Source organism: Acomys minous (genome assembly GCF_964271855.1).
Source record: "Acomys minous genome assembly, chromosome: 1".
NCBI classification, from domain to species: Eukaryota; Metazoa; Chordata; class Mammalia; order Rodentia; family Muridae; genus Acomys; species Acomys minous.
The window spans coordinates 23,693,458-23,719,629 of NC_140483.1; the positions used below are offsets into that span (position 1 = coordinate 23,693,458).

General features: G+C 43.7%; 1 protein-coding gene across 7 annotated transcripts in view; it reads left to right on the top strand.

The window, feature by feature from the left end:
* Positions 1–26,172, top strand: part of DDR2 (discoidin domain receptor tyrosine kinase 2) — a 117,362-nt gene that overhangs the window by 73,164 nt on the left and 18,026 nt on the right. For all 7 annotated transcript variants that reach the window (XM_084787180.1, XM_084787179.1, XM_084787182.1 and 4 more), the window contains 7 exons: positions 13,654–13,756; positions 15,043–15,274; positions 15,568–15,715; positions 16,073–16,178; positions 18,413–18,596; positions 22,252–22,495; positions 24,974–25,036. In XM_084787180.1, coding sequence (XP_084643306.1) covers positions 13,654–13,756; positions 15,043–15,274; positions 15,568–15,715; positions 16,073–16,178; positions 18,413–18,596; positions 22,252–22,495; positions 24,974–25,036 — 1,080 coding nt within the window. The remainder of the gene's footprint in view (positions 1–13,653; positions 13,757–15,042; positions 15,275–15,567; positions 15,716–16,072; positions 16,179–18,412; positions 18,597–22,251; positions 22,496–24,973; positions 25,037–26,172) is intronic.

Consider the following 26,172-nt stretch of genomic DNA (forward strand, 5'->3'; position numbering starts at 1 on the left):
CTCCTGGTTTGATGCTCCTGGAATAATGATTTATGAGACTCATTAAATATTATTTACAAATACCTAGGCCATCTAGCTAGCTTCTTCTCTAACTAGCTCATAAGGTAAAATAACCCATTTTACTAATATACATTTTGCCATGTGGCTGGTAACTTGCATGTCTGTCTTCCTCGCATCTTGCCAACGGAATCTCTCACACCTGGCTGCCTCCCAGAATCCTCTCTGCCTACCATATTTCTTGCCTCAACTTTAGGCCATAGTTTTTTAATTGGCGAGTGTTTCATCCATACAATGCACAAAACGTCCTTCTACAAGGGCCACTTAACCCTGGCAAAGAGGCTGAAGCACTGTGGACGCTCTGAGGTCCATCTGTACCAAGTTGCCTCCTTACTCCCAATCCCTTGGCTTCTATCAAGGTTGATGCATGTTGTCTCTTCTATATATTTCCAAATTGAAAAATTATTTTTATTTCCCTGGGTTCTCACTATTCATGTCTTGAGAGAAATGCCAAACAGTTAGCTAATGGCCTCTCTCTCTCTCTCTCTCTCTCTCTCTCTCTCTCTCTCTCTCTCTCTCTCTCTGATGGTTGGAACAGAGTCCTGGGAGGGAGGGCTATAAAAAGCAAGAAAGAGACCTTCTTGGATGAATTTTTCTTTCTCTCTTGCATGTTTGTTTGTCAAGTCTATCCCTGGGTGGCCTCTGGTGTCCTTCCTTCCAGTAAAGGAATCTTCCTCTGGGAACAGCAGAAACTCAACTGCCCCTTGAGCTCTCTTGATTGCATCAAGCAGGGAAAAGGAGTGTAAACTGTGGAGCTCAATGAAAGCATCAACTGATATTCAAAGACTGGGCTGTATATTCTGAGTACTGTTTTAAATAGTGTTAACAATATAATCTTCAAGCTAGGATAATGAGCATGCAGTATTGTTACTCTACTTTTACAGAGGAGGAATGGAGGCCCACAAATGTTAGGTGAAAGTAAAGGTTATAGACACAGCAGAGTAGCCTAGATGGGATGACAGACCTTGGCTTCTGAGCTCCAATGTCTGCTGCAGATAGTGAGACCAGAAAGTATCAGCGAAGAGGATCCTGTGAGTCATGGGCCAGCTGTGTGTGCATAGATACTAGAGACCGAGAAGCCACTGAAATTGAATCTCAAGCCTGACTTGTGGAAGCAAAAGTGCATTTTCTAAGAGAAAAGTTCTCTGTTTCTGGGTATTTAAAAGACTCTGGGGCCAGTTCTCAGAAAGCTCAAGAAAGATTGTTTTACTCTAGCCTTCTGCAAATGAGGAAACTGAGTGTTGTGGGTGTGCCATTTCTGTGGCTGGGATAAAACTCCCTGAACAAAAGGAACAGAGAGCAGGGAGTTTGGTTTATAGCTGTAGGTTATAGTCCACCATCGAAGGAAAACGAAGACAGGAACTCAAACAGCTAGGTCCATAGCAGCCACAGTCAAGAACAGACAAAAAGAAATGCATCTTGCCGGTTGCTTTTGTTCAGCCAGCTCCTTTTATTATTACATAGTTCAGAATCCACTGCCTAGGGAATGTTGCCACCCACAGTGGGCTGGGTCAAGTAACAAACAAGATATGCCCATAGGCCAACCTGATCGAGGCAATTACTCAGTAAGGCTATCTTCTCTGGTGATTCTACATTATCATCCACTGGCATTTAAAGTGAATTGGCACACAGGTTTACAGAGGCAAAATGACGGGAGGAAACAGCCCTTGGAAAACATACTGCTATGTCTAACTTTGGGTCTAGGCTGTGCCTTGACTGTCTGAGTGAGTCTGGCAGGGTTTCAGCTTTCATGGCAGGGTTTGAGCGTCCATGGTCTCCTTATCTATCACTGGTCACTACCTAAGGGCCCTCGTGAAGACAAGATAATGCAGGTCAAGGACCCAGCATAACACCCAACCCATAAGGTGTGCTTAATAAGATGCTGGGTCTTCTATTCCTCAATTTTATTTATTGTATTATGGTGATCACAGACTTCATTGATAGTTTTATTGTCTTGCACTGTTTTATGTATTTGAAGTTATGGGTAATATACTTTTTTTTTTAGGTAGTTCATGAGTCTTACATCTTAGGATGAAGGAGCTCTAAGTACATTTGTTGGTCAAGCATAGCATTTTACCCAAAGCATCTGGTGGACTCTTGTCTATAGTCCAAAGTTTTGCTTGTATTTTGTTATTTTATACTCCTCAGGCTCAGGTCTCAACGTTGAAAGAGGCAGGCAGTTGCTGGAGTGCAAGAGAGTGTGTCCCGTGGTGTCAGAGCCCTCAGGGACTTAGGCTAAGCCTTGGGGCCAGGAACATGACTACGTGATTGCAATCAGCAGATCACACGATATTCCTTTCTTGGACCTCCTTTTGTTGCCACTACTTGTGGACTCAGGTTTGCTTAGAGCTCCTGTGTTAAGAAGCCAAGAGTCTACAGAAGGACCCTCAATCCTGGCAGTGTCTCCAGTTACTGTGGGAACCTAGATACTGAGGTATCTAGGGTCAGGCATCACTATTGCTTTATAACATTTTTGCTTAGAAGTAACTTTTCTAAGGTCTGCTCAAAACTCCATGGCCTTGAAGCCCATATCATTAAGATATACAATAGGTGTATGGCTTTTTTTGGGGGGGGAGGGAGGGTGAGCAAGCAAGCTTGAGATTAAATGTAAGGCCTCATGAATGCTACCAAATGCTCGACCACTGACTTAAATATTTAGTCCTTTTTACTCTAATTAAGCAGGGCCCCAAGCACACGGCATAGCCCAGGCTAGCTTTGACCTTGGGATCTACCTGCCTCAGCTGGGCATTTTATTTTATACATGTCGCCATGCCCAGTTAATTTATTTATGTGTTTATAATTATGTTCACATGTTGCCCAAGTACGTCAAATCTCCAAGCGTCTTGGTGGTTGATGTCAGTGAACTAATGCTGAAGAAATTTGCCAGTCCAGGTGACAAGAGGAAGGTAATGCATTTGAGTATAAGGAAAGACATGAAGGCACACATGGAAAACAAGATAAGAATTTAGGAATGGTTGTTAATAAGAGGTCTCAAGGGCAAAGGTGTGCCAGGGTAGCATAGTAAGCAGGCAAAACATAATTTTGAAACCTTTGGTGTATGCCAAATATTTCATGACCACAGCTCTCATCTTCACCTAGGACTAAGGTCCATACTGTACTCTCCTTCCCAGAAGGCTAGTTTCTTGTGCTATTATATTTCAATGTCTCTGGGGCCAGGACATTGTAAAGTTTAGGTCAATAGTAGCCTTCTTTGAGCCTTCTTTCCAAATTGTTCTTCTACTTGGAGGTCTTCCTGACCTTTGAGGTTATGCTTTGGGCAGTGTGGCAGCTTTTTGCTGCCAGAAGTGTGTGGTGACAGAGTGATGACTGTGAAGACCAAGGGTCAAGATCTACTAGTTCTGTCATATGACTTTAAATACTAAAGCAAATCTTTGTACTTCACCGTAGTCACCAGCTATTTGTTGCTATATGCCTGGGACAGGGCAATGTTATGAAGAAAACATCTTGGTTTCCTCATAGTTTGGGAGGTTCAAGAGTGCAGCAGATGACAGTGGCAGACATGGTATGCAAGAAGAGAGCTCAGTGGCACCAACTTCAGTCTTTGATAATCTCTCATGGGGACTTGTGAAAATTACTTTACTTTCTGAGAATGGGATGCTCAGTGATCCAAGGACTTCCCATGAGTCCTTACCTCTTAAAGTTTCACCAGTTTTCAGATTGCCACACTGGGGACCGAGTTCCCATCACTTTACATGAATCTCCAGGGGAACAAATAAAGCCCAAACACCACTGGTTTTCCTGTTATAAGGTGGAGAATGTGACTTTACCGATTGCATTCACACAGTTGCTTTGGGGTCTTGGTTGGGGGTAGGTAGACTATGGGAGGTGGCGAATGTAGTAAGTGAAGAAGAAAAAACTTTGGAAAGTTATATGCAAATACTGATTTTCCATTTGTGTCTTTGGGAAGAGAAAAGAATTAAAATAAGCCAGACAGTGCGCATGCACAGTTTCCACCATGTAGATAACAGGGCAGAAAAAGGACATACAAGGGACCATTACTTTTCTCGTGGTCTCCAAGAAAGACTTGAGCTGTTAGTGGGGAGTGAGGCATCTGCCAGCCCTGGGCTGCGGTCATCCTGACTCCAAAGGGGCAGAGTACATGTAGTGTATGTGTTCCAGGGTAGGATGGTTGTTGACTTAGCTTTTGCTTTTAGCAAGTCTCTAAGGAGCAAGGATGTAGCAAAGTAGGCCTTTCTGGGTTTTTGGTGGTTTGGACACATACACAGTTAAAATAAAACAAAAGTTACTGTGGTTAAATCTTTGAGGTTTGTGTGTGTGTGTTTTATGGGCTTATGTGGGTGGTGATAAATTGTTAAATAATATGCAACTTTTCCTTTTGATTGGGAGTCGTTTCTGGCTTTGGCCTTTATCTGTTTTTCTGTGGTGATGATCTCCCACACACTCTCAACCATGATGGGTGCCTGTCGCCATGCGCCATGCTTGGCTTATGAAGGCAATCAGTAAATACTTGAGTAATGAGGACAGGGAGGGTAGAAATGAAAGTCAAGGGACTTTTAGGCTCCTCAGTGTTTTTCTGCAAGAAAAAAAAACAAATGTAAATTGTGAAACTTGATTTCAGAAAGATGTTGGGGAAGCTTAGGTGGAGGCCATGGGAATTCGATTCCTTTAACAGTGGGGTGCTAAGTGTAGGGAGAGTAAATCAGGTGGGGTGGGGGAGGGTGAACTGAGGTTTCCTAGATGTAGCCAATTCCCAGTTTCTCCTCAGGCCTCTTCCCACTTGAAGAGGTAGAGCAACCCTGACCACACAGGAATGAGAGGCCTTTGCTTATTCGTGTGTGTGTGTGTGTGTGTGTGTGTGTGTGTGTGTGTGTGTGTGTGTGTGTGTGATTCTTTTATGTTTACTTACTACTTACTTATTTACTTTATTTATTTATTCGCTATACATCCTGATCACAGCCCCCTCCCTCCTCTCCTCCTAGTCTCACCCTCTAACTCTCTTCCCCATCACCCTCCCCTACTCCTCAGAAAATGGGAGCCCCCCCCCCATCAACCCACCCCAACACATCAAGTCTCATCCTCCTCCCCTGTGGTTTGGAGACGCACACCCTGCCAGGAAAGCAGGCTCAGAAGAGCTCCTGGAACTGGATTTACACTTGGTTGTAAGCTGCCGTGTGGGTGTTGGGAATTGAAACCAGGTCCTCTGGAAGAGCAGTCAGTGCTCTTCATCTCTGAGCCATCTCTCCAATCCCCTTTGCTTATTCTTAAATGCCCAAGTTTCTCCTTCTATGCTCTACAGGAAGAATATTTGGAGGGTTAAAAATAAAGGAGGCTGCCGTTGCATTTGGTATACATCGCTTACTTTTGGCATTTGTTTAAGACTGAGTTTAGACTCAAGTGTTACGACCATAGTAAAGATATAAGGCAACAAAGTCCTCCCTCTGTGTCATCACTAACATCCCTGGTGTGAAATAAGCGCTGTCTATGGAGATGGGGTAAATGTAATTTAGAAGACTCTGCTTTTAATTTGTTCTCTTTTAGTAGATTTGATCAACATCTAAGATTGGTAATAGAGTTTTACATTAGGAATGTTCTCAGTAGTGATAGATAGTCCCCCTGCCCCCAACTAAGTTAATGATGGTAACATAGTCTATCTTTGGCTACTGATGTGTTTCTTTCCTTTGTCTTTCTGGGGCTTTGTTTTGTGTGTTTTGAGACAAACTATATAGCCAAGGCTATCTTGGAATTATCTGTGTAGCCCAGGCTGGCCCCAAACTACAAGTTATCATGTCTTGGCTTCCCAAGTGCTTAGACTGTAGGTACATACCACCGAATAAGCCTGTCTGTTTATCTATTTGTCTGTCTGTCATGCCCCCTCCTCTTTTTACTCTTTCCTGTCTTTCTTTGTTTTTGATTTTGATTTGATACACGGTCTCATATAGCCTGGGTTGGATTGGAACTTTCCATAGAGCTAAGGCTAGCCTTGGCTTCCAGCTCTTCCTTCTCTTACCTCCACCACATGCTGGGATGACAGGTGTGCACCACGGTAATCCATGGACTCTGGTTTGTTTCTTGATGAAATAAAAACAAATGCCCAGCTCTTGTCCTGAAAGTGCTTTTCTGTAGTTTGTGATGCTTGTGCACAGAACACACACTTCATTAGACTTTATGTCTTACATAACAGGTTACAGTGCCCGAAAGATTGAACTGGAATTCTTCCCTTGGCATGCCAAGAGTGAAGGCTTTATACATATGGGGGCACATTTCTGCACTGTATTCACTGTGTGGAGCCACTGAAAACCCTTGGTATAGTAGGTAGAACTGGCCTGGCCTGCTTCCTTGTGAAGCTAGCTCTGGAACATGCCATTGGATCTTTGGCTTCTGTAAGAGGCTGTGAACCCAAGTCCAGACTGGTCATTGGTGGAGCAGTTGGATCTGCCCGTATTTGGCAGAGTGACACATCTTCTCTCTGCATAGTTGGTTGGGTGTAAGTTTGAATTCTTGGCCATTGAGAGTGTCTCCAGAACCTGTGTGGGTTCTCTCCCTGGCAAGCCTTGAGTCCTTTGGCTTTCACATTCCTGCACCAGGCACACAGCTGAGTGGAAGGGCTTTGTGCACAGCTCACCCCAGCTCCTTGTTAGCATCCTCGTTAGGAGCCTCCTGCAGGTGCCACGGCCAGCTGTCAGCATCTTGTCCCTGTCTCAGTCTGGTGGAGGCAGAAAGTGACTGCAAGGATTCTTTCTCCTCTCTGAGGTTTCTTCCTTCTTTAAGGTCTTAGTGGTTCCATTCTCTCTGCCTCATCCATCAGGCACTTTTGAGTAGCGCATTTGTCAAGTTTCCCCAGTATTTCCAGGTACTACTGTGTGTGTGTGTGTGTGTGTGTGTGTGTGTGTGTGTGTGTGTGTGTGTGTGTGAGCATTGATTACCACAAGCTACTCTACTGGACCTGGGAACAGGACTCACAAGTTAACATTCCCTCTGCTGTTACTACAATTCATCTTAAATGATTATGTCTCACTTTAAAAAATATGTATATAGCCGGGCGTGGTGGCGCACGCCTTTAATCCCAGCACTCGGGAGGCAGAGGCAGGTGGATCGCTGTGAGTTCGAGGCCAGCCTGGTCTACAAAGTGAGTCCAGGACAGCCAACTCTAACACAGAGAAACCCTGTCTTTAAAAAAAAAATGTATATATGTATATATATAGTGTTTGGGTACACAATATGTGTGTGTGGTGTGTCACAGCACACATATAGAAGTTGGAGAACACTATATTTCAGTCATGGTTACACTGGTCATCTGTAAGTTTCTGAGCGACTCAGCTCACCTTGCTGCGACCCACAGGTTCTCATGTTGAATATGGAGTTCTAGGGTTCAGAAAGTTAAGATTTTTTCCCCTGCCTCTAGACTTCTGTAGTTAGAGATATTTCTTAAATCATAGCCTGGCTTACCCCACTCCCTAGCCCTAATAATCACATCTCTGTGCTCAGGCCTTTCATGTGTTCTGTGTTTCCCTGGGAGCTGCATATAGGTTTCTCTTTTTTTTTCTCCTTTATTAATTTATTCTTGTTACATCTCAATGGTTATCCCATCCCTTGTATCCTCCCATTCTTCCCTTCCTCCCATTTTCCCCTTATTCCCCTCCCCTATGACTGTTCCTGAGGGGGATTACCTTCCCTTGTATATGTTCATAGGGTATCAAGTCTCTTCTTGGTAACCTGCTGTCCTTCCTCTGAGTGCCACCAGGTCTCCCCCTCCAGGGGACATGGTCAAAGGTGAGGCACCAGAGTATGTGAGAAAGTATTATCCCACTCTCCACTCTACTGTGGAGAGTGTTCTGTCCATTGTCTAGATCTGGGTAGGGGTTTAAGGTTTACCACCTGTATTGTCCTTGGCTGGTGCCTTAGTTTGAGTGGGACCCCTGGGCCCAAATCTGCCTATCATAATGTTCTACTTGTAGGCTTCTAGGACCCTCTGGATCCTTCTACTTTGCCATTCTCCCATGATTCTCTCATCTATAGTCCCACTAGAATGTCCTCCCCTCTGTCTCAGTTTCCTGGTAAGTGAAAGCTTTCGTGGGACATGCCCCTTGGGCTAATATGCAGATATAAGTGAGTATATACCATTTGAGTCTTTCTGCTTCTGGGTTAACTCACTCATTATGATCATTTCTAGCTCAATCCATTTATCCACAAATTTCCGGAATTCCTTGTTTTTAATAGCTGAATAGTTATTCCGTAGTGTATATGTACCACAGTTTCTTTAACCATTCTTCTATTGAGGGACACTTAGGCTGTTTCCATGTTCTGACTATTATGAATAAGGCTGCTATGAACATGGTTGAGCAAATTTTCTTGCTGTGTGCTGGAGCATCTTCTGTGTTTATTCCAAGGAGTGGAATAGCTGGGTCTTGAGGAAGCCCTATTCCCATTTTTCTGAGATAGCACCAGATAGATTTCTCATTGACAGGGAGCCCATGGGCTGGAGCTGGCCACCGGGTGGGAAACATTTTGGAACAAGCGATGCTTTCAGGCTTACAGCCTTGGCACGAGAGTATGAAAAGTAATTCTTGGGAAGCTGGGGCCTGGTGGCAGCTGCTTCTCCTCAGCCTGCCTGCCAACCCCTACTGGAGCTTGGGATAGACAGAGGTCTCAGCTGGTCTTACTGTGGCTGCTGCTGGTAGTTTTCCATTCTGGGAAACTGGAAGAGTCCATTGGCGTCTCTGCCGGGAGATTGGTGGGTAGCGGAAGTATCCGGAAACCACCAAGACAACTCAGCAAGCAAAATTGTTGCTGCAGTGACTCTTGGTTCCGGTGCCAGTCTGCCCTCTTAACGTGCCCTCTTTACATCTCAAGATATGGGGTGACTAGGAGAGTGCCATCTGGCGAATGAGGAAGGGGCTCGGAAGGAAGAAAGGGGTCTGATGTCTAGGACTTGAGCCAATGTTGCCTTTCTGAGACTTCCCTAATAGCTGGGATCCCTTCCACGAGTTACCCAAAATAGACATATTCAATAGGAAAACCACACTGAGGCCGCGGAGGAGTGCCACGTTGGGTTCCCTTGGCCAAGGCTTCTTCTGGTTCCAAAGACCCAGAGGGATGAGAAGGGCCATCCAAGATCAGCTCGTCCTTTTCCTCTGCTCTTCCTGGGAGGCCCCTGGGAACACCGAGTCACTGAGGAATTCCACTCATCTTCTTCTGCTATTTTACTACCTCTAAATTCCCTGTCTTCAACTTTATAGTCTTTGGTCCTGATTTCTAGATCCCTAGCCCGACGCCCATTGTCTGAGGACAGCTGAAGCATTGGTCTCACTCCTTACCTGTGGCTTTACTTTCCTTGGCTTCAGCTATCTGTAGTCTATCATAGTCTGGAGCTATTAGATGGACAAAGTCAGAACTAATTCGCGAATCTTAAATGTGGTGATTGGGACTCACAAGATGAAATCCTGGCTCCTCCTCCTCCGTCGCGCCCAGTGCCTGTCGTTTACCTCATTTCGTCTTCTCATATACTCCTTGCATCAACTTCTTGAGACAAGTGAGTGTGATTGAATTAGATGGGAGAGAGAGGCTGGCGAGACGGCTCAGAGGTTAAGGAGACCTTGGCGTGTATCACGAAGACCTGCCTTCAGATCCCAGCACTCAGAAGAAGCTAGACATCCCACAGCTGCCTGTAACTCTAGCTCAGAGGGATTAAACGCTCCTTTCAGACCTCAGTGCATACTAGCACACACACCTGTGTACATATGTGTGCATACAGACATGCACACATATGTAAACAAAACAAACATTTAAAAGCATGTCAGAGAGCTATACTCATATAACTCTTACTCTGGAATATTATAATTGTTCCATTCTATTGTTCATGATTGTTTATCTCTTACTATGTTTAATATATAAGTTAAACTTTGTTATGGGTATGCATATATAGGAGAGAAAAAAACAGTTTGTATAGGGCTTGGTACTATCAGCTATTTCAGCCATCCATTGGGAAAAATCCCCTCTTAAAAACGGCCATCTCCTGTGAGCTCTGTGGCCCAGAACTTACTCTGGCATTGGTCTGAGGTTTCACATCACAACGTCGAACAAGATTCCTGTCACCCCTCAGGTCTCTAGTCACTGGAGCCTCTCCTAACTGAGATATAGAAAATCTTCCTCTGTGCATCTTGGTGACTAGTTACCCAGTAGCACGGACTGATATCTGTGCTGTGGCTTCTCTTCCTCCCCTACGCATGATGCACCCCCTCTCTTGAACTATGTCCCTGCCTGCTGGGAGACAGCCAGGCAAGCTGCAGCTCCCTAAATACTTGCTGAACCCCATTGATGGTGCCTCGCTTGGAAGGTTCATGTCTAGAAGTCAATCTTCTCCTGCACTCGCTCTTTAGAGTCTAAGGTGTGACCTTCATTGTCTCCGTTCTTCTGTCGACCCATTCCCATCTATCTACCTGTCTCTCCAGGTTTTCATATTTACCTGTTTGCCTGATGTGTGTTGAGCACCTAAGCAGAGCTGTGAGTTGGCAGGTGTTGAAAGGGGCAAAGAATCCAACATGGTTACTATGTGCACAATTGCTGGCAGCCTCAGCAAGGAGGTCAAGAGGTGCAGGTATGACAGGGAATCTGAAAGGAAAGTTATTTCTTAAAACAATCTGTCACCTCTTCTTGATAAGCAAAAATGCTAATCGAATTAAAATGTGTCAAGTTCGCATTCTCTATACACAGGAAAGATGCATAATACTTCCTGTCACTGAAGCGCAGTTCTTCACAGTTGATGGTTTCTGGCAGGGTTGGGTGAGAGGAAGGACTCAGTTTCCTTAAGGGGCTGGCTGCTGGAATTTTGACCATGCTCCAGTGAATATATGAGCAACACAAAATGGAATTAATTTTTCTTTTCTTCTTTCTTCTTATTTTTTTCTAAGAGGAAGTCACAAGGATGTTTGGGGGAGGACATGGGAGAAAATAGGAAGTGAGTGTGAATTGGGGTGCATGATGTGAAATTCCCAAAGAATTAATAAAAATATTATGTTGGGTTAAAAACAATAAGGTAATAATAGAAAATAGTAGTATATAGTGAATGTTGCAATTTATGAATAATAAATCAGTATATATATTGCTATATACTTGTTACTATGTGTATGTGAGGGGCTAATTCATAATGCTACTGCTTTTCCTTATCTCCCAGTACATTTTCAATAATTTTTCAAGTTGCTATTTAGAAGAAAAATGTTATGATTTTGGATTGTTTTCAGAGAATCTGCCACTTTTATCCTGACACCACATTTCAATGTTTTTGATAGTTTGTCAGATTCTCTGAAACAGTATCAGCAACTGTCAAGTAGGTAAGCAACTGTATCTATTTGATGTCTGAAAGCCTATTGTCTTCGGTTTGCTCCTGGGCCCCAGTGGAGGTCTGTGAAAGAAACCCTTTTCTCTGCCTTATTCACTACGGACTGGCTGTATAAATACAAGTACAATTGTTAATGAGCACATTTGTTAACAGGATACATGAATGGATAGATTGCCATAATGTAAGTGATGATCAGACTGGAGAACAGAGAGCCCTTTTCTATTTGTTGCCTGCATGCAGGTCATGACTCAAGGTTGCGTTCCATGGACTTTGTCTTTAAGCCCCTTGGAACTCAGCAGCCTTCTGATACCTCATAGCAGAGGATTCTACATGGACTTTCTCTGTCACCTTTTACTTCATTTTCTTTATCTGTTACATAGGGGCAAATTCTTGCACGGCGTCTATTAGGAGATGACAGTAAAAAGGATTTCTGGGAAATACAGTTCTGCTGAGATGTGCTGGAGGGGCAGTGGCAGCTTGGAAAGTCTTGCTTATTATCCCAAGGAACAGCAGACCCCTTGGTGGGAAATTATTTATGATAGTATCATGACTCATCTTGTTGGCTCTCCTTTCCTGTCTGGCTTACCTCACAAGTCCCGGAGGACAGAGGTTCTCATTACGTTTACAGCCCCACATCTGGAGATGTGTGATGGATGGGGCTGCAAGCCTAGTGACTGTGGATGTTCTATTCTGCGGCTGCCAGCATGGCCCCTGAGCATCATTTTCCATCCAGGATGGATGGAGTCTGGGAGTAGAGCTCTGAGCCCAGCCCCACAGCAGACTGACTGTGCATCTTTACCACCATGCAGCTCCCATATTTAGCGTCAGCTACACTAGGGTTAAGAGCTAAGATCTTCAGATGTAGGCAACACCATGCTACGGGCTCAGGGCCAAACTGAAACAGAAAAATCAAAGGTGGACCTAGCTCTTGCTCTCAGCTTGACTTTGCTCTTCCTGGACAGGTATACTTTTTCTTGTTAGTTCTTCAGGCTTTGGACACAAGGGGCTTTTATTCCTTGCTTTAATTTTTCTCACTACTTGACTAGCCCCTAGTTCCCCTTTCTCTGATGCCTGCAGATGGCCACTGAGGAGCCAGTCAGCCTGTGATCATGTACGGCAATCTAACACACCCCTCTTATGTGTGTGGTTTTTATGTGTACCGAGGATTCAGTTTCATTCTTGGACACGTGATGTCCAATTTCTTCAGCACATTGGTTGACAAGACTATTCTCCTCTCCCACTATGTGTTGTTTTTTTTTTTTGGTACCTATGTTTAAGATCAATTGACCTTGTATGTGTGAGATTATTTCTGGGAATCTCCATTTTGTTTTGTTGGTTACTTTTTTTTTAAGTACAGGACTGTTTTAATTATTATAACTGTGATATGTTTTGAAATCTAGACTCATAATATCTCCAGGTCTGTTCTTCTTTTCTAAGGATGCTCTAGCTTTTTTTTCAAGGACTTTTGTGGCTTTGTATTTCTGGAAAAAAAATACTGCTAAAAATCAGTTCTTTCTTTTCCCTCCTCACCATGATTCCTTTTCTCTGCTGTATAGGGCTAGCCATTTTTTATGCATGAGACATGGTGATGTCAAGGTACTTATATTTTCTTGTTTTGTCTTTATAACTCAGGAAGTCCACATGGTCCTGCCTGGGTTCTCACTTCCCTGCCAAAATTGGGCACTGTCAGGATGATAGCCGGCTCACCTGTTAGACCCTTTTTTGGTTCCCTTCTCTCAGAGATGGTGGTTCTTTGTTGCCCACAGGGAATTTCATATATTCAGTTTTATTCTCCGAAGCTATTGTTTTCAGTCAGGACCAGCATGCTCAATACTGACACGGAGCAGTTTATTGGTTTGTTTCATAGTAAACGAGAGTGCTATGGATCTTAGCGGCACCTGACGGCTACAAGGATAGCACTACTTTTAGGAAATTGATTTAATATGCAAATCTGCTTGTAAGGGTCTCCAGACAGGCTACTGGAGTTATTACTCAATAAAATAAGAACTTTGAACTTTAAATTGTATTACATTAGTCGTCAGAGTTTGGGCCAAAATTAAAGTATGGCTGTTGGTTAAACCTCGGAGGTCTAAAACGTTTTCTGAGTTAGAGTCAGGAAGAAGTTCTCAGGCCTCTGATTGGCTGATCTGGGATCATAGAGGGATAAAGGAAGATTTCAGTCCCCCTATTTCCTGTTCTGTTACCAGTTTCAACCTTCCTGGGGACCCTGGAGCAAAAATAAAAGCCCATTCTGTTTTCTCTTTGTTTCCTTGCTCCAGCCATATGTCGCTATCCTCTGGGTATGTCAGGGGGCCACATTCCAGATGAGGACATCACAGCTTCAAGTCAGTGGTCAGAATCCACGGCTGCCAAATACGGGAGGTGAGCATAGCTACATGGAGAGAGCCCGGATGCTGGCGGAGATGGACACACAGCCGTGACTCAAGTTGCTGGGGGAAGGGACGGTCCTGGGGAGATCTCCTGAGACTGGAAGAGAGATGTGAAGGGGTTTGTACCATTTCAGAGAAAGGCCAGGCCTTGGCTGTAGTTGCTGGCCTGGAAACCTCTTCCCAAACACAGAGGCCCCAGAGCCACACCACCCACTATGAATGGGGTCATTGATAGGCTGTGAAGCTGCTTTATCTTACCTCACTGTGGGCTGCTGCGGGAGAAAGGCCAAGGCTGCAGGTACAGAGAGACATAAGTTATAGTGGACCCTGGCAATGAGTGAAGCCTGCTTCTCAGGAGAGATCTGAAATGCCACTGTGCAGAGCATCTGTGGTTAAACCAGACACTGAGGTTTCCAGTAAGTCCTTTCCTCCCTCAAGAAAACCTCACACCGAAGGGCCATCCTCATCCATAAACAGAGTAAATTCTATGTGGTGCATGTAATTCCCAAGATTCCTTAAATTAACAGACTCCCAACTCGGGAAATATTCTGCTGACCGATGCCAACTCTTCCTGCTAGAACTTAAGTATTTCGGTGTAAATTTAGTATCCATTTTGTTAAAAATGGAATCACTCCTGAGGAAATAGGCCCCTGTAGGCCTTCCTCATTATATTTATCTTAGTGTTTGAGAGACTAGTGATGGCGGGAGAGATAGGGAGGAGCGAGGAATGAGTTGGTAACGCCTGTGAGGAAACGGAGCATTCTGGGGAAGAGGGAGAAAACTAAGAGGGTCCCCAAATAAATCTTACAGTGATTTCTCAGGGCGGCTCAGTGGTAGCCCAGCCTAGAGGTAATCATTAGAATCAGGTTGTTAGCCATTCCCCTCACATGCTTTCCGCCTCACCCTCACCTTCACCAGGTCCTGCGGCTTTTGCTGCGTGGCTATGGCATCCCACTGGCTAGCATCCCACGGCGTTGTATAGCCCACGCTGAGACCCCACCGTCCCTCCCTCCCCATTCCTATCGCTTGGTACCCAAACCACGAGCAGCCAGCTCTGTGAGGTTGAGGCTGAGATGTGGAAAAGGGCGGCGCCGCGGCGAAGGAACTCCACAGGGGAACCCAGTGGAAAGGGGTTCATTTTTCTAGTGTCCTCTAAATCAAGATGAAAACTGAAAGTCCCATGTGCTTTGGAGTCCTCCAGCTCCCGTGTGATGACTCTCCCTGTGCCGTGCGGTCCATCGCGCTCTTTCTCTCTCTCCCCTACCCTTCCTTCTCAAGGCTCGACTCCGAAGAAGGAGACGGAGCCTGGTGCCCTAAGGTTCCAGTGCAACCCGATGACCTGAAGGAATTTCTGCAGATTGACTTACGCACCCTACACTTTATCACTCTGGTGGGGACCCAGGGGCGTCATGCAGGGGGCCATGGCATTGAATTTGCACCCATGTACAAGATCAACTACAGTCGGGATGGCACGCGCTGGATCTCCTGGCGTAACCGGCACGGGAAGCAGGTAAGAAGTAAAGGTCCATGTTCTGGGGGGCAAATCTAGGACTATATATTGACTTCTAGTACAACTCTTCAAAGTGTGTACTTAGTTGTGTGCATGGTCAAGCCTGGGAGGCCATTGTAAATGTGACCCTCGGTGTAGGAGATGGCACAGGGGACCTGTTAGCTCTGCTGGGAGAGTTGAGTGACTATACTCTGCTCACGATCGGAAAGTGGAGTGTCCATCAAATGTATGATGAGTAAAGGAAGGTGAGCACGGTTTTAGACGGCCTCTGCTCTTTCTCTTCTCTCTCCTAGGTGCTAGATGGGAACAGTAACCCTTATGATGTTTTCCTGAAGGACTTGGAGCCACCCATTGTAGCCAGATTTGTTCGCCTTATCCCAGTCACTGACCACTCCATGAGTGTGTGCATGAGGGTTGAGCTTTATGGTTGTGTCTGGCTAGGTAAGTCTCTACCACAGAGATCTTATGCACCATGTGGAAACTTCAGAGCCCTGAGAACTGAAGACCATCAACTAAGAAAGGGATGAAGTCATTCACCCTGGGAGCAAGACAAGTCCCTTTTGGTTATAAATGAGATAAATGAACCATGTTCATCCACCCAGGGCTTGGAGTCCTGTGCCTGGGATGACACGTTCAGACTTAGGTTAGGGACACTGAGGCGTGCTTCTCAACGGTGCTCAACCATGAGCCCCAGTGGGCATGATGCCCAAGATTGTACCTCCTTGGATGCTCAAGTAGCTTCCTGGGGTAACTGGCACATCTTACCAGAGACACTGACCACTGTGTTTCCTTTGGCAGATGGCTTGGTATCTTACAATGCTCCAGCTGGGCAGCAGTTTGTACTCCCTGGAGGCTCCATCATTTACCTGAATGACTCTGTCTATGATGGAGCTGTTGGGTACAGGTAAAGTCTAGGACATTTAAATACTCACCAGAATGGGGGAGGGGTGGAATAGCCATAACAAAAAAAATTTTTTACCATGATTTGGTCAATAATCATCAAATCAGTCAACCCACCCATATTATGTTTATGTGTGATACAGTGTGAGATCACTTAGAGGGAGTAAACTACGTGGTATTTATCTACAATTTGTAACTCACTTTTGGAAAACAAAATAGTAATACAGTAGGCAGGAAGAAACTATATGAAACAAGAGCTAAACACTGTGATATGGCTCTACATCTGGGAGCCATATCTTGACCCTGAAATGAGGATGCATGTGCCAACCTAAAAGCTGACTTAGTTAGACAGAGTAATAAGTATAAACATTGGTCACTGATCAGGCCACAAAGTTAAGGAACAGTAGACTACATTAATATAATATTTTAGACTCCATGAAAAGAAAGAACTGTTAGGGTTTAGGATAGATAAGAGCAGTTCTTAGAATGTGATGGTAGTGGAAGCAAAGAAAGGTAGGTAGAAATGTGAAAAGGAGAAAGTAGAGGACAACACTGGTCTGACTCTGGCAATAGCTGGGGCTGGGAGCAGTAGAGAGGCCTGAGGTGGATGTACGGAGAGCTGTGGTAGAAAAGTATCATCAGACACACCGGGGTATAGAGCTGGGTAAGGTGTGTGCTTACTCATTCTAATCATTACGTTCACCTTCTGGCCCATTCCTAACACCTGCCTTTTTTTTTCTTACTTCATTCTTTATCTGAAAGGATGAGCCTGAGAGAGAGGTCAGAATTTTGTGAAACTCAGATCAGACAATAAAATGTCTAGGGGCTGTAAAAAAAAAAAAACACACACACATATTAGTGAGTCTCAGGAATGACATCCCTGCTGCTAGCTTGGGTGTGGAGAGTGAGCTGTCATCACCTTCAGCTGCCGGCCCCTGGGTGAAGTCCTGATTCATCCAGTCTTCTGTCCCTGCTATGCCCTTTCCATCTACTCACTCACGTTTCCTCCACTCTCTTACATCATCTTGACATCATTTCACTCAGTCACACCCTAGCTAGCCTATACCCAAGGCACACAGGAAATGAGACATCAGTTGCACCCAGTTCAACCAACCTTTGCTAGTCAGTTGTTACAATGTGTGAAGACATTGGCTAGGTGTTGTGTGTATTTAATGAAATTGAAACCATGGGTCTTACACTACAGACAGTCACAGTTTGGGACAGTGGCTACACAAGAGGTCTAATTGCCATATGTATACTTGTTTTTTTTCATTGCTATGACCAAATACCTGACAATAAACAACTCGAGGAAGAAGGATTTATTTTAGCTCATGGTTCCTTGGCAGGAGAAGGCATAGCACAGTGGTTTTCATGCTGGTAGAGACCTGAATGTCCAAGCCAGGAACAGTAAGAAGGAGATCAAGAGGAGGGGGAGGGGAGGGAGGGGGTTTCCTTTCAGCATCACCAGTACAACAATCCATTGATGATTCTTAAACTTTGGGAAGGATGTGATCCGATCTGGCCTTTAGATAGATGAAACAGGCAGCTGGCAAAGGTTAGATTTGAGTCTAATGAGAAAGCAATGAGGTGTGTATTTTAAAAATCCCAGATTCTACGACACAAAATGAACTCATAGCCAATGCCATAATGGCGACCTTGGGAACAAGAATCAGGAAGAAACATTTACTTTGGGATTACAAGCATCTAATCAAATTAATATCATCCTAGTGATCTCTTTCCCTGAATCAGTGGAGAAGTCAGTTTCACATAAACAAATGTTATAAAATAATCAGTGTTTACTACGCTAGCAGCAAAACTGTTAAGCACTGTTTTATCAGCTTATATGAAGTACTTTGTGTTACTAACCCTCGAGTCCTTGTCTGTGCTAACCAGCTGAACATGGTGCCCTGATATAGGTTCACCATTATCAAAGCCATTTAAATTCATTCATTAGTGACAGAGTTAATGGGTAGCATGGAGACCATTACAAGTAGCTCTTCCCCCATCAGTGACCAATGCTTATTGGAGGCATTTCTAATCCTTCCTGGACTACACAATTCAGAAAAAGAAACCACAAGAATAAGATGCATTTGGTCCAGTTCCCCTAACACCTCCACCCCTATGATTGTCAGTGCTTGCCAAATCCAGTGGCAGGGGACAGTGGGGTGAAAAGGTCCTCTGTGCTGTGTGAGTAACTCCAGGCTCCTCTCTTCTTTCCTCCTCTCTCGGCCTGAGCAGCATGACTGAAGGGTTGGGCCAGTTGACTGATGGCGTATCTGGCCTGGATGATTTTACTCAGACCCATGAGTACCACGTGTGGCCCGGCTATGACTACGTGGGTTGGCGGAATGAGAGCGCTACCAATGGCTACATCGAGATTATGTTTGAATTTGACCGAATCAGGAATTTTACTACCATGAAGGTCAGTGGAGTTAGCTGTGGTAGATTTCCTTCAAGAAATCCAAAATGATAGCGTGGGAGAGAAAGGGGATGTCTGATGTTCCTTGAGCTGAAGCCAACAGAACTAGATTGTAAAATACATTCCACTACTACAAGTATACATGAACTTGTATTTTTAAACATCGGTTCTGTGATTTGTTAATTCTGTGATAGGTTAGGTGAGGCCCATTATTATTGAGTTCCTCCCACTTGTCTTCTTCCCTCCCTCCTTTCCTTTCTAGCACCAGAGCTGAACGTTGGTATACAACTAGGCAGTTATTTCATCTGTGCATTACTGCAGAGCAGTTAAGTGGAAATTGATGACTATTGTTGAGTGGTTGCATGGAAGCCAAAGGCTTGGCTAAGGCTGTGCTAGAAGCTGTCAAGTAATGGACAGTAGCAGATAGGAACACATGAAGAGATCTGAAGAAAGAAGCTTACTGTCCAGATTTCATTTTCTCTCAAGTAAGACCCTCCCAGGGAGCCAAACCCTGATGCCACCTTTGATAATGTCTTTGTTGGGACATGAAGGGTTTCCTGGTATATAGTCTAAGTCACTAGTCTCCTTGGACGTCATTCCACCCCAGGTCTGTTTTAGAGAGAATGTCAAAGAAAGAAGAAACGTTCATGCAAAAAGTAACCAGATTAGATGTTAAATCTGAATTCTAGGCTTATAGAAGAGCAGAAGCCAGCAGTGCTGAGGAAAGCCCTTGTGTTTGGTGTGAGATGAGGCTGCAGGATATTTTATGGCTTGTGTAGAACTCTTAGTAGTCTATAAAAGGGCAAAAGGAAACCCCAAGAAAAGCCTCAGGAGAAGGTGGGCAAATAAATTTGACCTTCCAAGTGAATAATAACTTATCTGCTCCTTTTCCACATGAATGTCCATGTGCATAGCATTAATAATCAACAAACATGGTAACCCGTGCTCAGTACTCAGGCTCTAGTCTACATCTGTTCCCTGGGTTAAGTGGAAAATATTTTAATTATATTATCTATTGTATAACTAAAATCTATTTGTTCACCTGTGCTTGTTGTTGGTTTCACAACTGTATTTGGAGCACAGTATGCTAGATTCTGAGTAAAGAATGTTCCTTATTTTGGGACACAGTGGTCCCAAGGTCAGTAGGAAAGGCAATATTAATTCTCAAAATAATGTATACAGGATACTGTGGGACCCAGAAGAAGGGAAAATACATCATTAAGGATTTCTCTTAATATAAACTTGTTTGTTTGTTTGTGTTATTCCTTTATATATCATCAGTCACCATTAAGGATTCCTCTTAATGTAAATTTGTCATTCCTTATACAAACTAGGTTTAAAAAATACATGTTTTTTATATTACTCCCAGATGTTATAGGATATCTCTTAAGTGGTTAAACATGTATTCATTGAAATGAACAAATCATTTAAGATGAGAACAGAAGGAAAAACGTAAGCCCATGCTGTCAGCTTGTTGTTGGAGGTTCTTTGGCAATTGTAAAACATAAGTAAGTGTATAAGATTACACATAACACATTATTCTTCAGGAAGTTTTGTGGATGGGAAATATGAAGAGGCGAAAAAGGGAATATTCATAGCAACAAAAATATGCTATAAGAGAAATATTTTTGTATGCCTCTTCAATGTACCTGTGAGCATACCCATAATTGATAAGTCTGTACACCCTAAGGGAGGATTTGTAGTTTAACAAATAATTACATAAAAATTTAAACTACCCATTACATAAAAATTTCTTTGATCTTCCTGAATATCTGGAATTCTTTTTAGCTAGTTTATCAGAGAATAAAATAATTCAAGAGCTTAAATGAAGAAGCCAGAGGATTCTATGGAGTAGCTTCAGGACAGTCTCTTGAGGCAAACAGATCCTCCTCAGGGGTTAATATTTCTGGGGGGAAAATGTCCAAGATGACTTCCAGGGCACTAATATCTTTTATAGATCAGATTTCTCTCTGAGGCAAATTACTCTTCATCTCTTGCTTTGAAGAATGGCTAAAATATACCATTAAAGCTTATTCATGTATTCAAAGTATATTATTTTAATAAATAAATATGTAAGCCCACATGGGAATGAAATCCTATGCTATTTATTTGCATTCCAGAGGAATTCCTGAAACATCTGTAGGAAAGATTATTAGAGTCCCTGCAGGGTACTTGCCCAACACTTTGCAGATTTCAGAACATCTGAAAAACCTATTGCAGCTGGAGACGGTATTTCTTTGATTTTATTTTTCCCCGTTAGCCTTACTCCATCAACTTGGGGTCAATAAACTAGGATGGTTACTTCACTCCGAGGAAGATAGTAACACGCCTTCATCAGTAAAACCTGTGGAGAAAAAATCCAAATGGAACAGTTAAGGGGACTGCTACATTCCTGTGTGGTGTGAGGGCATTGGCATAGATGTCTAGCACTCTGCTTCCAGTTGTGTTGTGGACTGACATAGGTCAGGACAACGTGTGAGTTCCCGAGTCTCTTGTTAGTACACAGACTTGTGCCAGAAGGTTCTATACCCTCTAGGAGCTCTCATGGTCTGCCCTTGGAATATCCCTTGTCTAGTCTTCTGCCCGTGACATTTTTTTTTTCACCATTACTGTTCCTTCTTTTCCTGAAAGTGGAATTCAGCCTGGTAGTCCTGCATTGACTACTCTTTCTCGAAATAGGAGGAAGGAATTAAAGGAGTTAAGCAGTAAAAGCTGGGGCCTAAGCAGGCCTATGAAATAGGAAGTACAGTCCCTGAATGACAGTCAGGCCTTTCCATTCAGTGAAGCTTCTTGAGGGACAATGCCTAGCAACGATCTGTTTTGCAAGTAAGACCGAATCAGAGGAAATGGAGCTTAGTTGCTGTTAGGGAGCTGAGGCAGCTGCAAACTTACTCATTACACTTCTTGTGAGCTGCTGAGGGACTGTTGGTAACCTCACAAGCCAAACAAACATCCCGCTGAAAGGGTCATGCGGCAGGAGAGTGGATTCCAGCTACCTTCCAACCGACCTCTTGTCTCAACTCAGAAACTATCAATGAGAAAGATCTGATGTTCCCATACGAATGGATTTACTTAAACTGAATTTAATTAAATCTGTGCGTCAAGCTGAAAGTGGCAAACAATGGCATCCCAAGTGAGAGTTTCATTAAAAAAAAAAAAAGATGAAACTGTATTTGCTTGTGTATTATTTTACTTCAAGTTCCCCACATAGCTTGAAGAGGAATGCCCTGACTTTGGAAGATCCCTGGGAGGAAGTAGGATGTCAGGCTGGCTCACCATCTCAGTGCAGAATAGCTCAAATATGGGGCAGATAGCAAGTGTGATGGAAAAGATTGCAGAGTCAAGAGAATTCCTGTGGAGGGCAGTCCTGGGAAGACACTGCTCTAGCCATCACTCAAACAGGCAAGGAGACTGGAGCCTGGCACCATGAAACGAGGTGCACAGAGCACACAGTCCTAAATTGGAAAAAGGGACAGCACCCTACATTTTATAAGGATTGATGTGGGTATCATTGCCACCACCCAGAAGACTGAATTGTGGGCAGTATTCAGAGAAATAGGCAGGTCTAAGTGGTTTCCTGGGGGTGCTTGGGCTGTTTTCCTAAGCAACCCAACCCAGCATAGCCAGCCTGACCCTCACATGCTCTTTTCTCTTCCAGGTGCACTGCAACAACATGTTTGCTAAGGGTGTGAAGATCTTTAAGGAGGTCCAGTGCTACTTCCGCTCTGAAGCCAGTGAGTGGGAGCCCACTGCTGTCTCATTTCCCCTCGTGCTGGATGACGTGAACCCCAGCGCTCGGTTTGTCACAGTGCCGCTCCACCACCGAATGGCCAGCGCCATCAAATGCCAGTACCATTTTGCTGACACATGGATGATGTTCAGCGAGATCACTTTCCAGTCAGGTAGGAAACATTGGGCCCCACAGGGAAGAGAGTGGGTGGACGCAAGAGGTGGGGAGGGCGTCTACGTTGCCTCCTGGCAGGTCTCTGAGAGGAGTGGGGTTTCCCAGATGCCTCACGAATTTTGGAAAGAGATAATCCTTAGCGTTTCTAGTTTTAATTTATGTATATGTAAGTATTCGGAACAAGAGCGGAGCCGTACAAACCTTATTAGACTCCTTTTACACAGTTGTCTAGAAGAGATTTATGGCAAAAGATTTTTAAAATGATAATAAAATGTGCTAAAAGCTAGGCAAATTAAGAATATTAATGGGAAGGCCAGGCATGGTGGCGCACGCCTTTAATTCTAGCACTCAGGAGGCAGAGGCAGGTGGATCGCTGTGAGTTTGAGGCCAGCCTGGTCTACAAAGCAAGTCCAGGACAGCCAAGGCTACACAGAGAAACTCTGTTTCAAAAAACCAAAAACCAAAACCAAACAAACAAAAAGGATATTAATGGGAAGGATTTAAGCACTAGCAAAATATTAAGATGAAAATCTCTAACCATTATGTACAAAAGTAATGAGAACAATGGACTTCCACAACTCATCTTTATTGCTGATCTTTGCTCTTCCTCCTCTTCTTCCTCCTCCTCTTCTTCTCCCCTTTCCCCTTCCTCTTTCCCCTTTTCTTCTTTCCCTTCTTTTCCTTCTCCTTCTTCTGTTTTTTATTTTAGGCAAGGTTTCTCTGTGTAGCCTTGGATGTCCTGGACTCACTTTGTAGACCAGGCTGGCCTCAAACTCACACTGATCCGCCAGCCTCTGCCTCCTGAGTGCTGGGATTAAAGGCACGCACCTCACACCCAGCCCTCTAAAAGAATATCTTTTGGAGTACGATGTCGTTATAACAAGTCATAACATTTACCACTAGATTTTTAAAATGATTGTGTCATCCTGGAGCAAATAGCAGGCTTCACAGAAAACCTTTGCTGTACTAAACCTTGAAAAGTTCAAAGGAATTTTTGACCTTGCCCATGCCATTCAATGTTAGTTTGGAAGACAGAAATTTATATAATGTCTTTTCAGAAATAATCCAAAGTGCCACCAAATATAAGCAACCAGGAAGAGAAGGACACGTAACCATGGACTTGTCATGGATAGGGCCAACCTAGGGCATCAGCCTGGAAGAAAAGTACAGGCGTAAAGTAGATGATAGAGAAGGAGAGAATAATTGAGCCGTGGATTAGAAGGTAACATCCTTTCTGGCTTGATTTTTTTCCCCCTAGGGAAAAATTTCAAGGTGGTTCATTTATTAGGTTAGTCTAATAGGGTAAAAGAGTGTGTACATATTTAGCAAAACATGTTTGGTGCCTCCATTATGTCTGTGCCGATGATGTCATTTAAAAATAAACAGACTATTATTTTATATAATTTGTTCAGAGCAGAAATTTATATGCTCAGAAGAAGTGGTGCTCATCTTGTAACAGCGATTGGGGGGGGGGGATAAATAGATGCCACTGCCCTTGGGAATCATCTGGCTGAACACACATGGGTCCATCTGTTCTTGTTTATTCCTGGGAAAGTAATTGGTGTGCTTGTCTTATTTTGATCAAGTACAGCTTGGACAATGTTTTTCATTCCTGGGAGTCTCTAGTTTCAAATGCTATGTCTTGATAATGTTAGTGTCCCTAGATTCTTGAGAACCTAATTTAACAAGTATATTTGACACCAGAAACTGTTTGTATAATAATGGTAAGAAGAAAAGTTAGTTTTTGTTGAAGTAATACCCTGTAGAAGAGAAATTTATATTTTAATTCTTGGCAAATTAGAGGTAAAAATTAATTGCCAATGTCTATGTGGCAAATGCACTTTGGTGCCTGTTTTTGAAAGCTACAGCATCATGCCAGTAAAGGACACTTCAGAAACAGTTTTCTATTTCTAGGGATGAATGAAGCCATAAGTTGAGAGTAAGGGCACTGAAGCACAGTGAATCATTTTAGGAAACAATTTAAATTCTTGGAAAGAAGGAGTGTCTTTGTACTAGGTTTATTCTATGCTCATTTTCCCACTGAATTCTCTCTTCATATTGCTGAATTAAGCTCCTCCTTCCCATGCATATTTTATGATGATCTATGGTCAAACTCTCTGATATGCCATGTGTTAACTTTTTATACTGTGTAGTACAAAGCAATTTTGTTTTTGCATCAGAAAAATTGCCTTTACTTGTATGGGTAGTTATATTTTATTGAATATTTATGGATTACTTTTTATTTTGTTTTTCACTGACTCTCTTCCTCTCTCCATATATATATATATTTGCATTTGTGGACTACAGTGTGATGAGTTAATACATGTATAATAATCCAGGGCATCTTCATTTTTTAAAACACTACTGGTAACTCACTATATTGACCTTAAAATGTGCTCAGTCTTAGGCTACCTTCATATGATCCATTGCCTGGCTCTCAGCTCCCAAGCTCTAATTGACTCTTGTTCTGTGACAGATGCTGCAATGTATAACAACTCTGGAGCCCTGCCCACCTCTCCTATGGCACCCACAACCTATGGTACGTGTGACTACTAATTGTACAATATTAAGATGAATGTACCTCCTGGAAGACAAAGAAGGGTAGACATGGCAAAGACCTCACTGTATGTGAGTGGCTTGATTCCATGGGGCTCTGGATGAACATTAGTTTGGTGTACTAGTTAAGGTTTCTATTATACTGATGAAAAAGCAAGTTGGGGAGGAAAGGGTTTATTCAGCTTACACTTGCAGGTCATCATTGGAGGAAGTCAGGACAGGAACTCAAGAGGACAGGAACCTGGAGGCAGGAGCTGATGCAGAGGCCATGAAGGAGTGCTGCTTACTGCCTTCTTCCCATGGTTTGCTCAGCCTGTTTTCTTATAGAACCCAAGACCACCAGCCCAGGGATGGCACTACCCACCATGGGCTAGGCTCTCCCCCATTGGTCACTAATTTAAAAAAAGCCTTCCAGCTGGATCTCATGGAGGCATTTCCTCAGCTGAGGCTCCTTCCTCTCTGATGACTCTAGCTTGTGTCAAGTTGACACACTAAACCAGCCAGTACATGTGATAAAGGAAGGACAGTCCACTCGCAAAGTGAAGGGTCCAAAGTTACTCTCATCTGTGACTGTACATGAGTTTCTTCAGTGGAGAAGGGCAGAATCTAAAGTGTCCCAACTACTCCGTGAGCATTTAAAAGGGTTGGAGAAGAAACAAATATGGAGGCATTTCTAAGTGAGCTCCAGCCATAGCAGGGACCTCAATGAACAAGGAGTCCATGAAACGAAATGCTTTTCTACCTCTCTGGAACTGCGTATGCGAAGGTGTATGCTTTGCTTGAAGAAGCCACAGGCTGTACCAGCCAGCAATCTGTGGTTGGGTTTCTCCCGAGAGACGTCTCAGTTAGCTTGGCCCATCTAAAGGAAGGAAGAGACAGGAACTCATTTCTCGCCTATCTGTCATGAGTACTAAGAGCATATACATCCGGACCATGCTGATATAGAGACAAAACGTGGGGATACACAGACAGACACTTCAGTGTCTAGTCTGAGACATGGCGGGAGGGAGGGTGGAGAGGATTGTAGGAAATGGTATCAAAGTACTAAGGCAAGAGCAGCAAAAACCATCAATATGAAGATGGGACTTTCTTGAATTCTCCTGAAGGAACAGAGCTGGT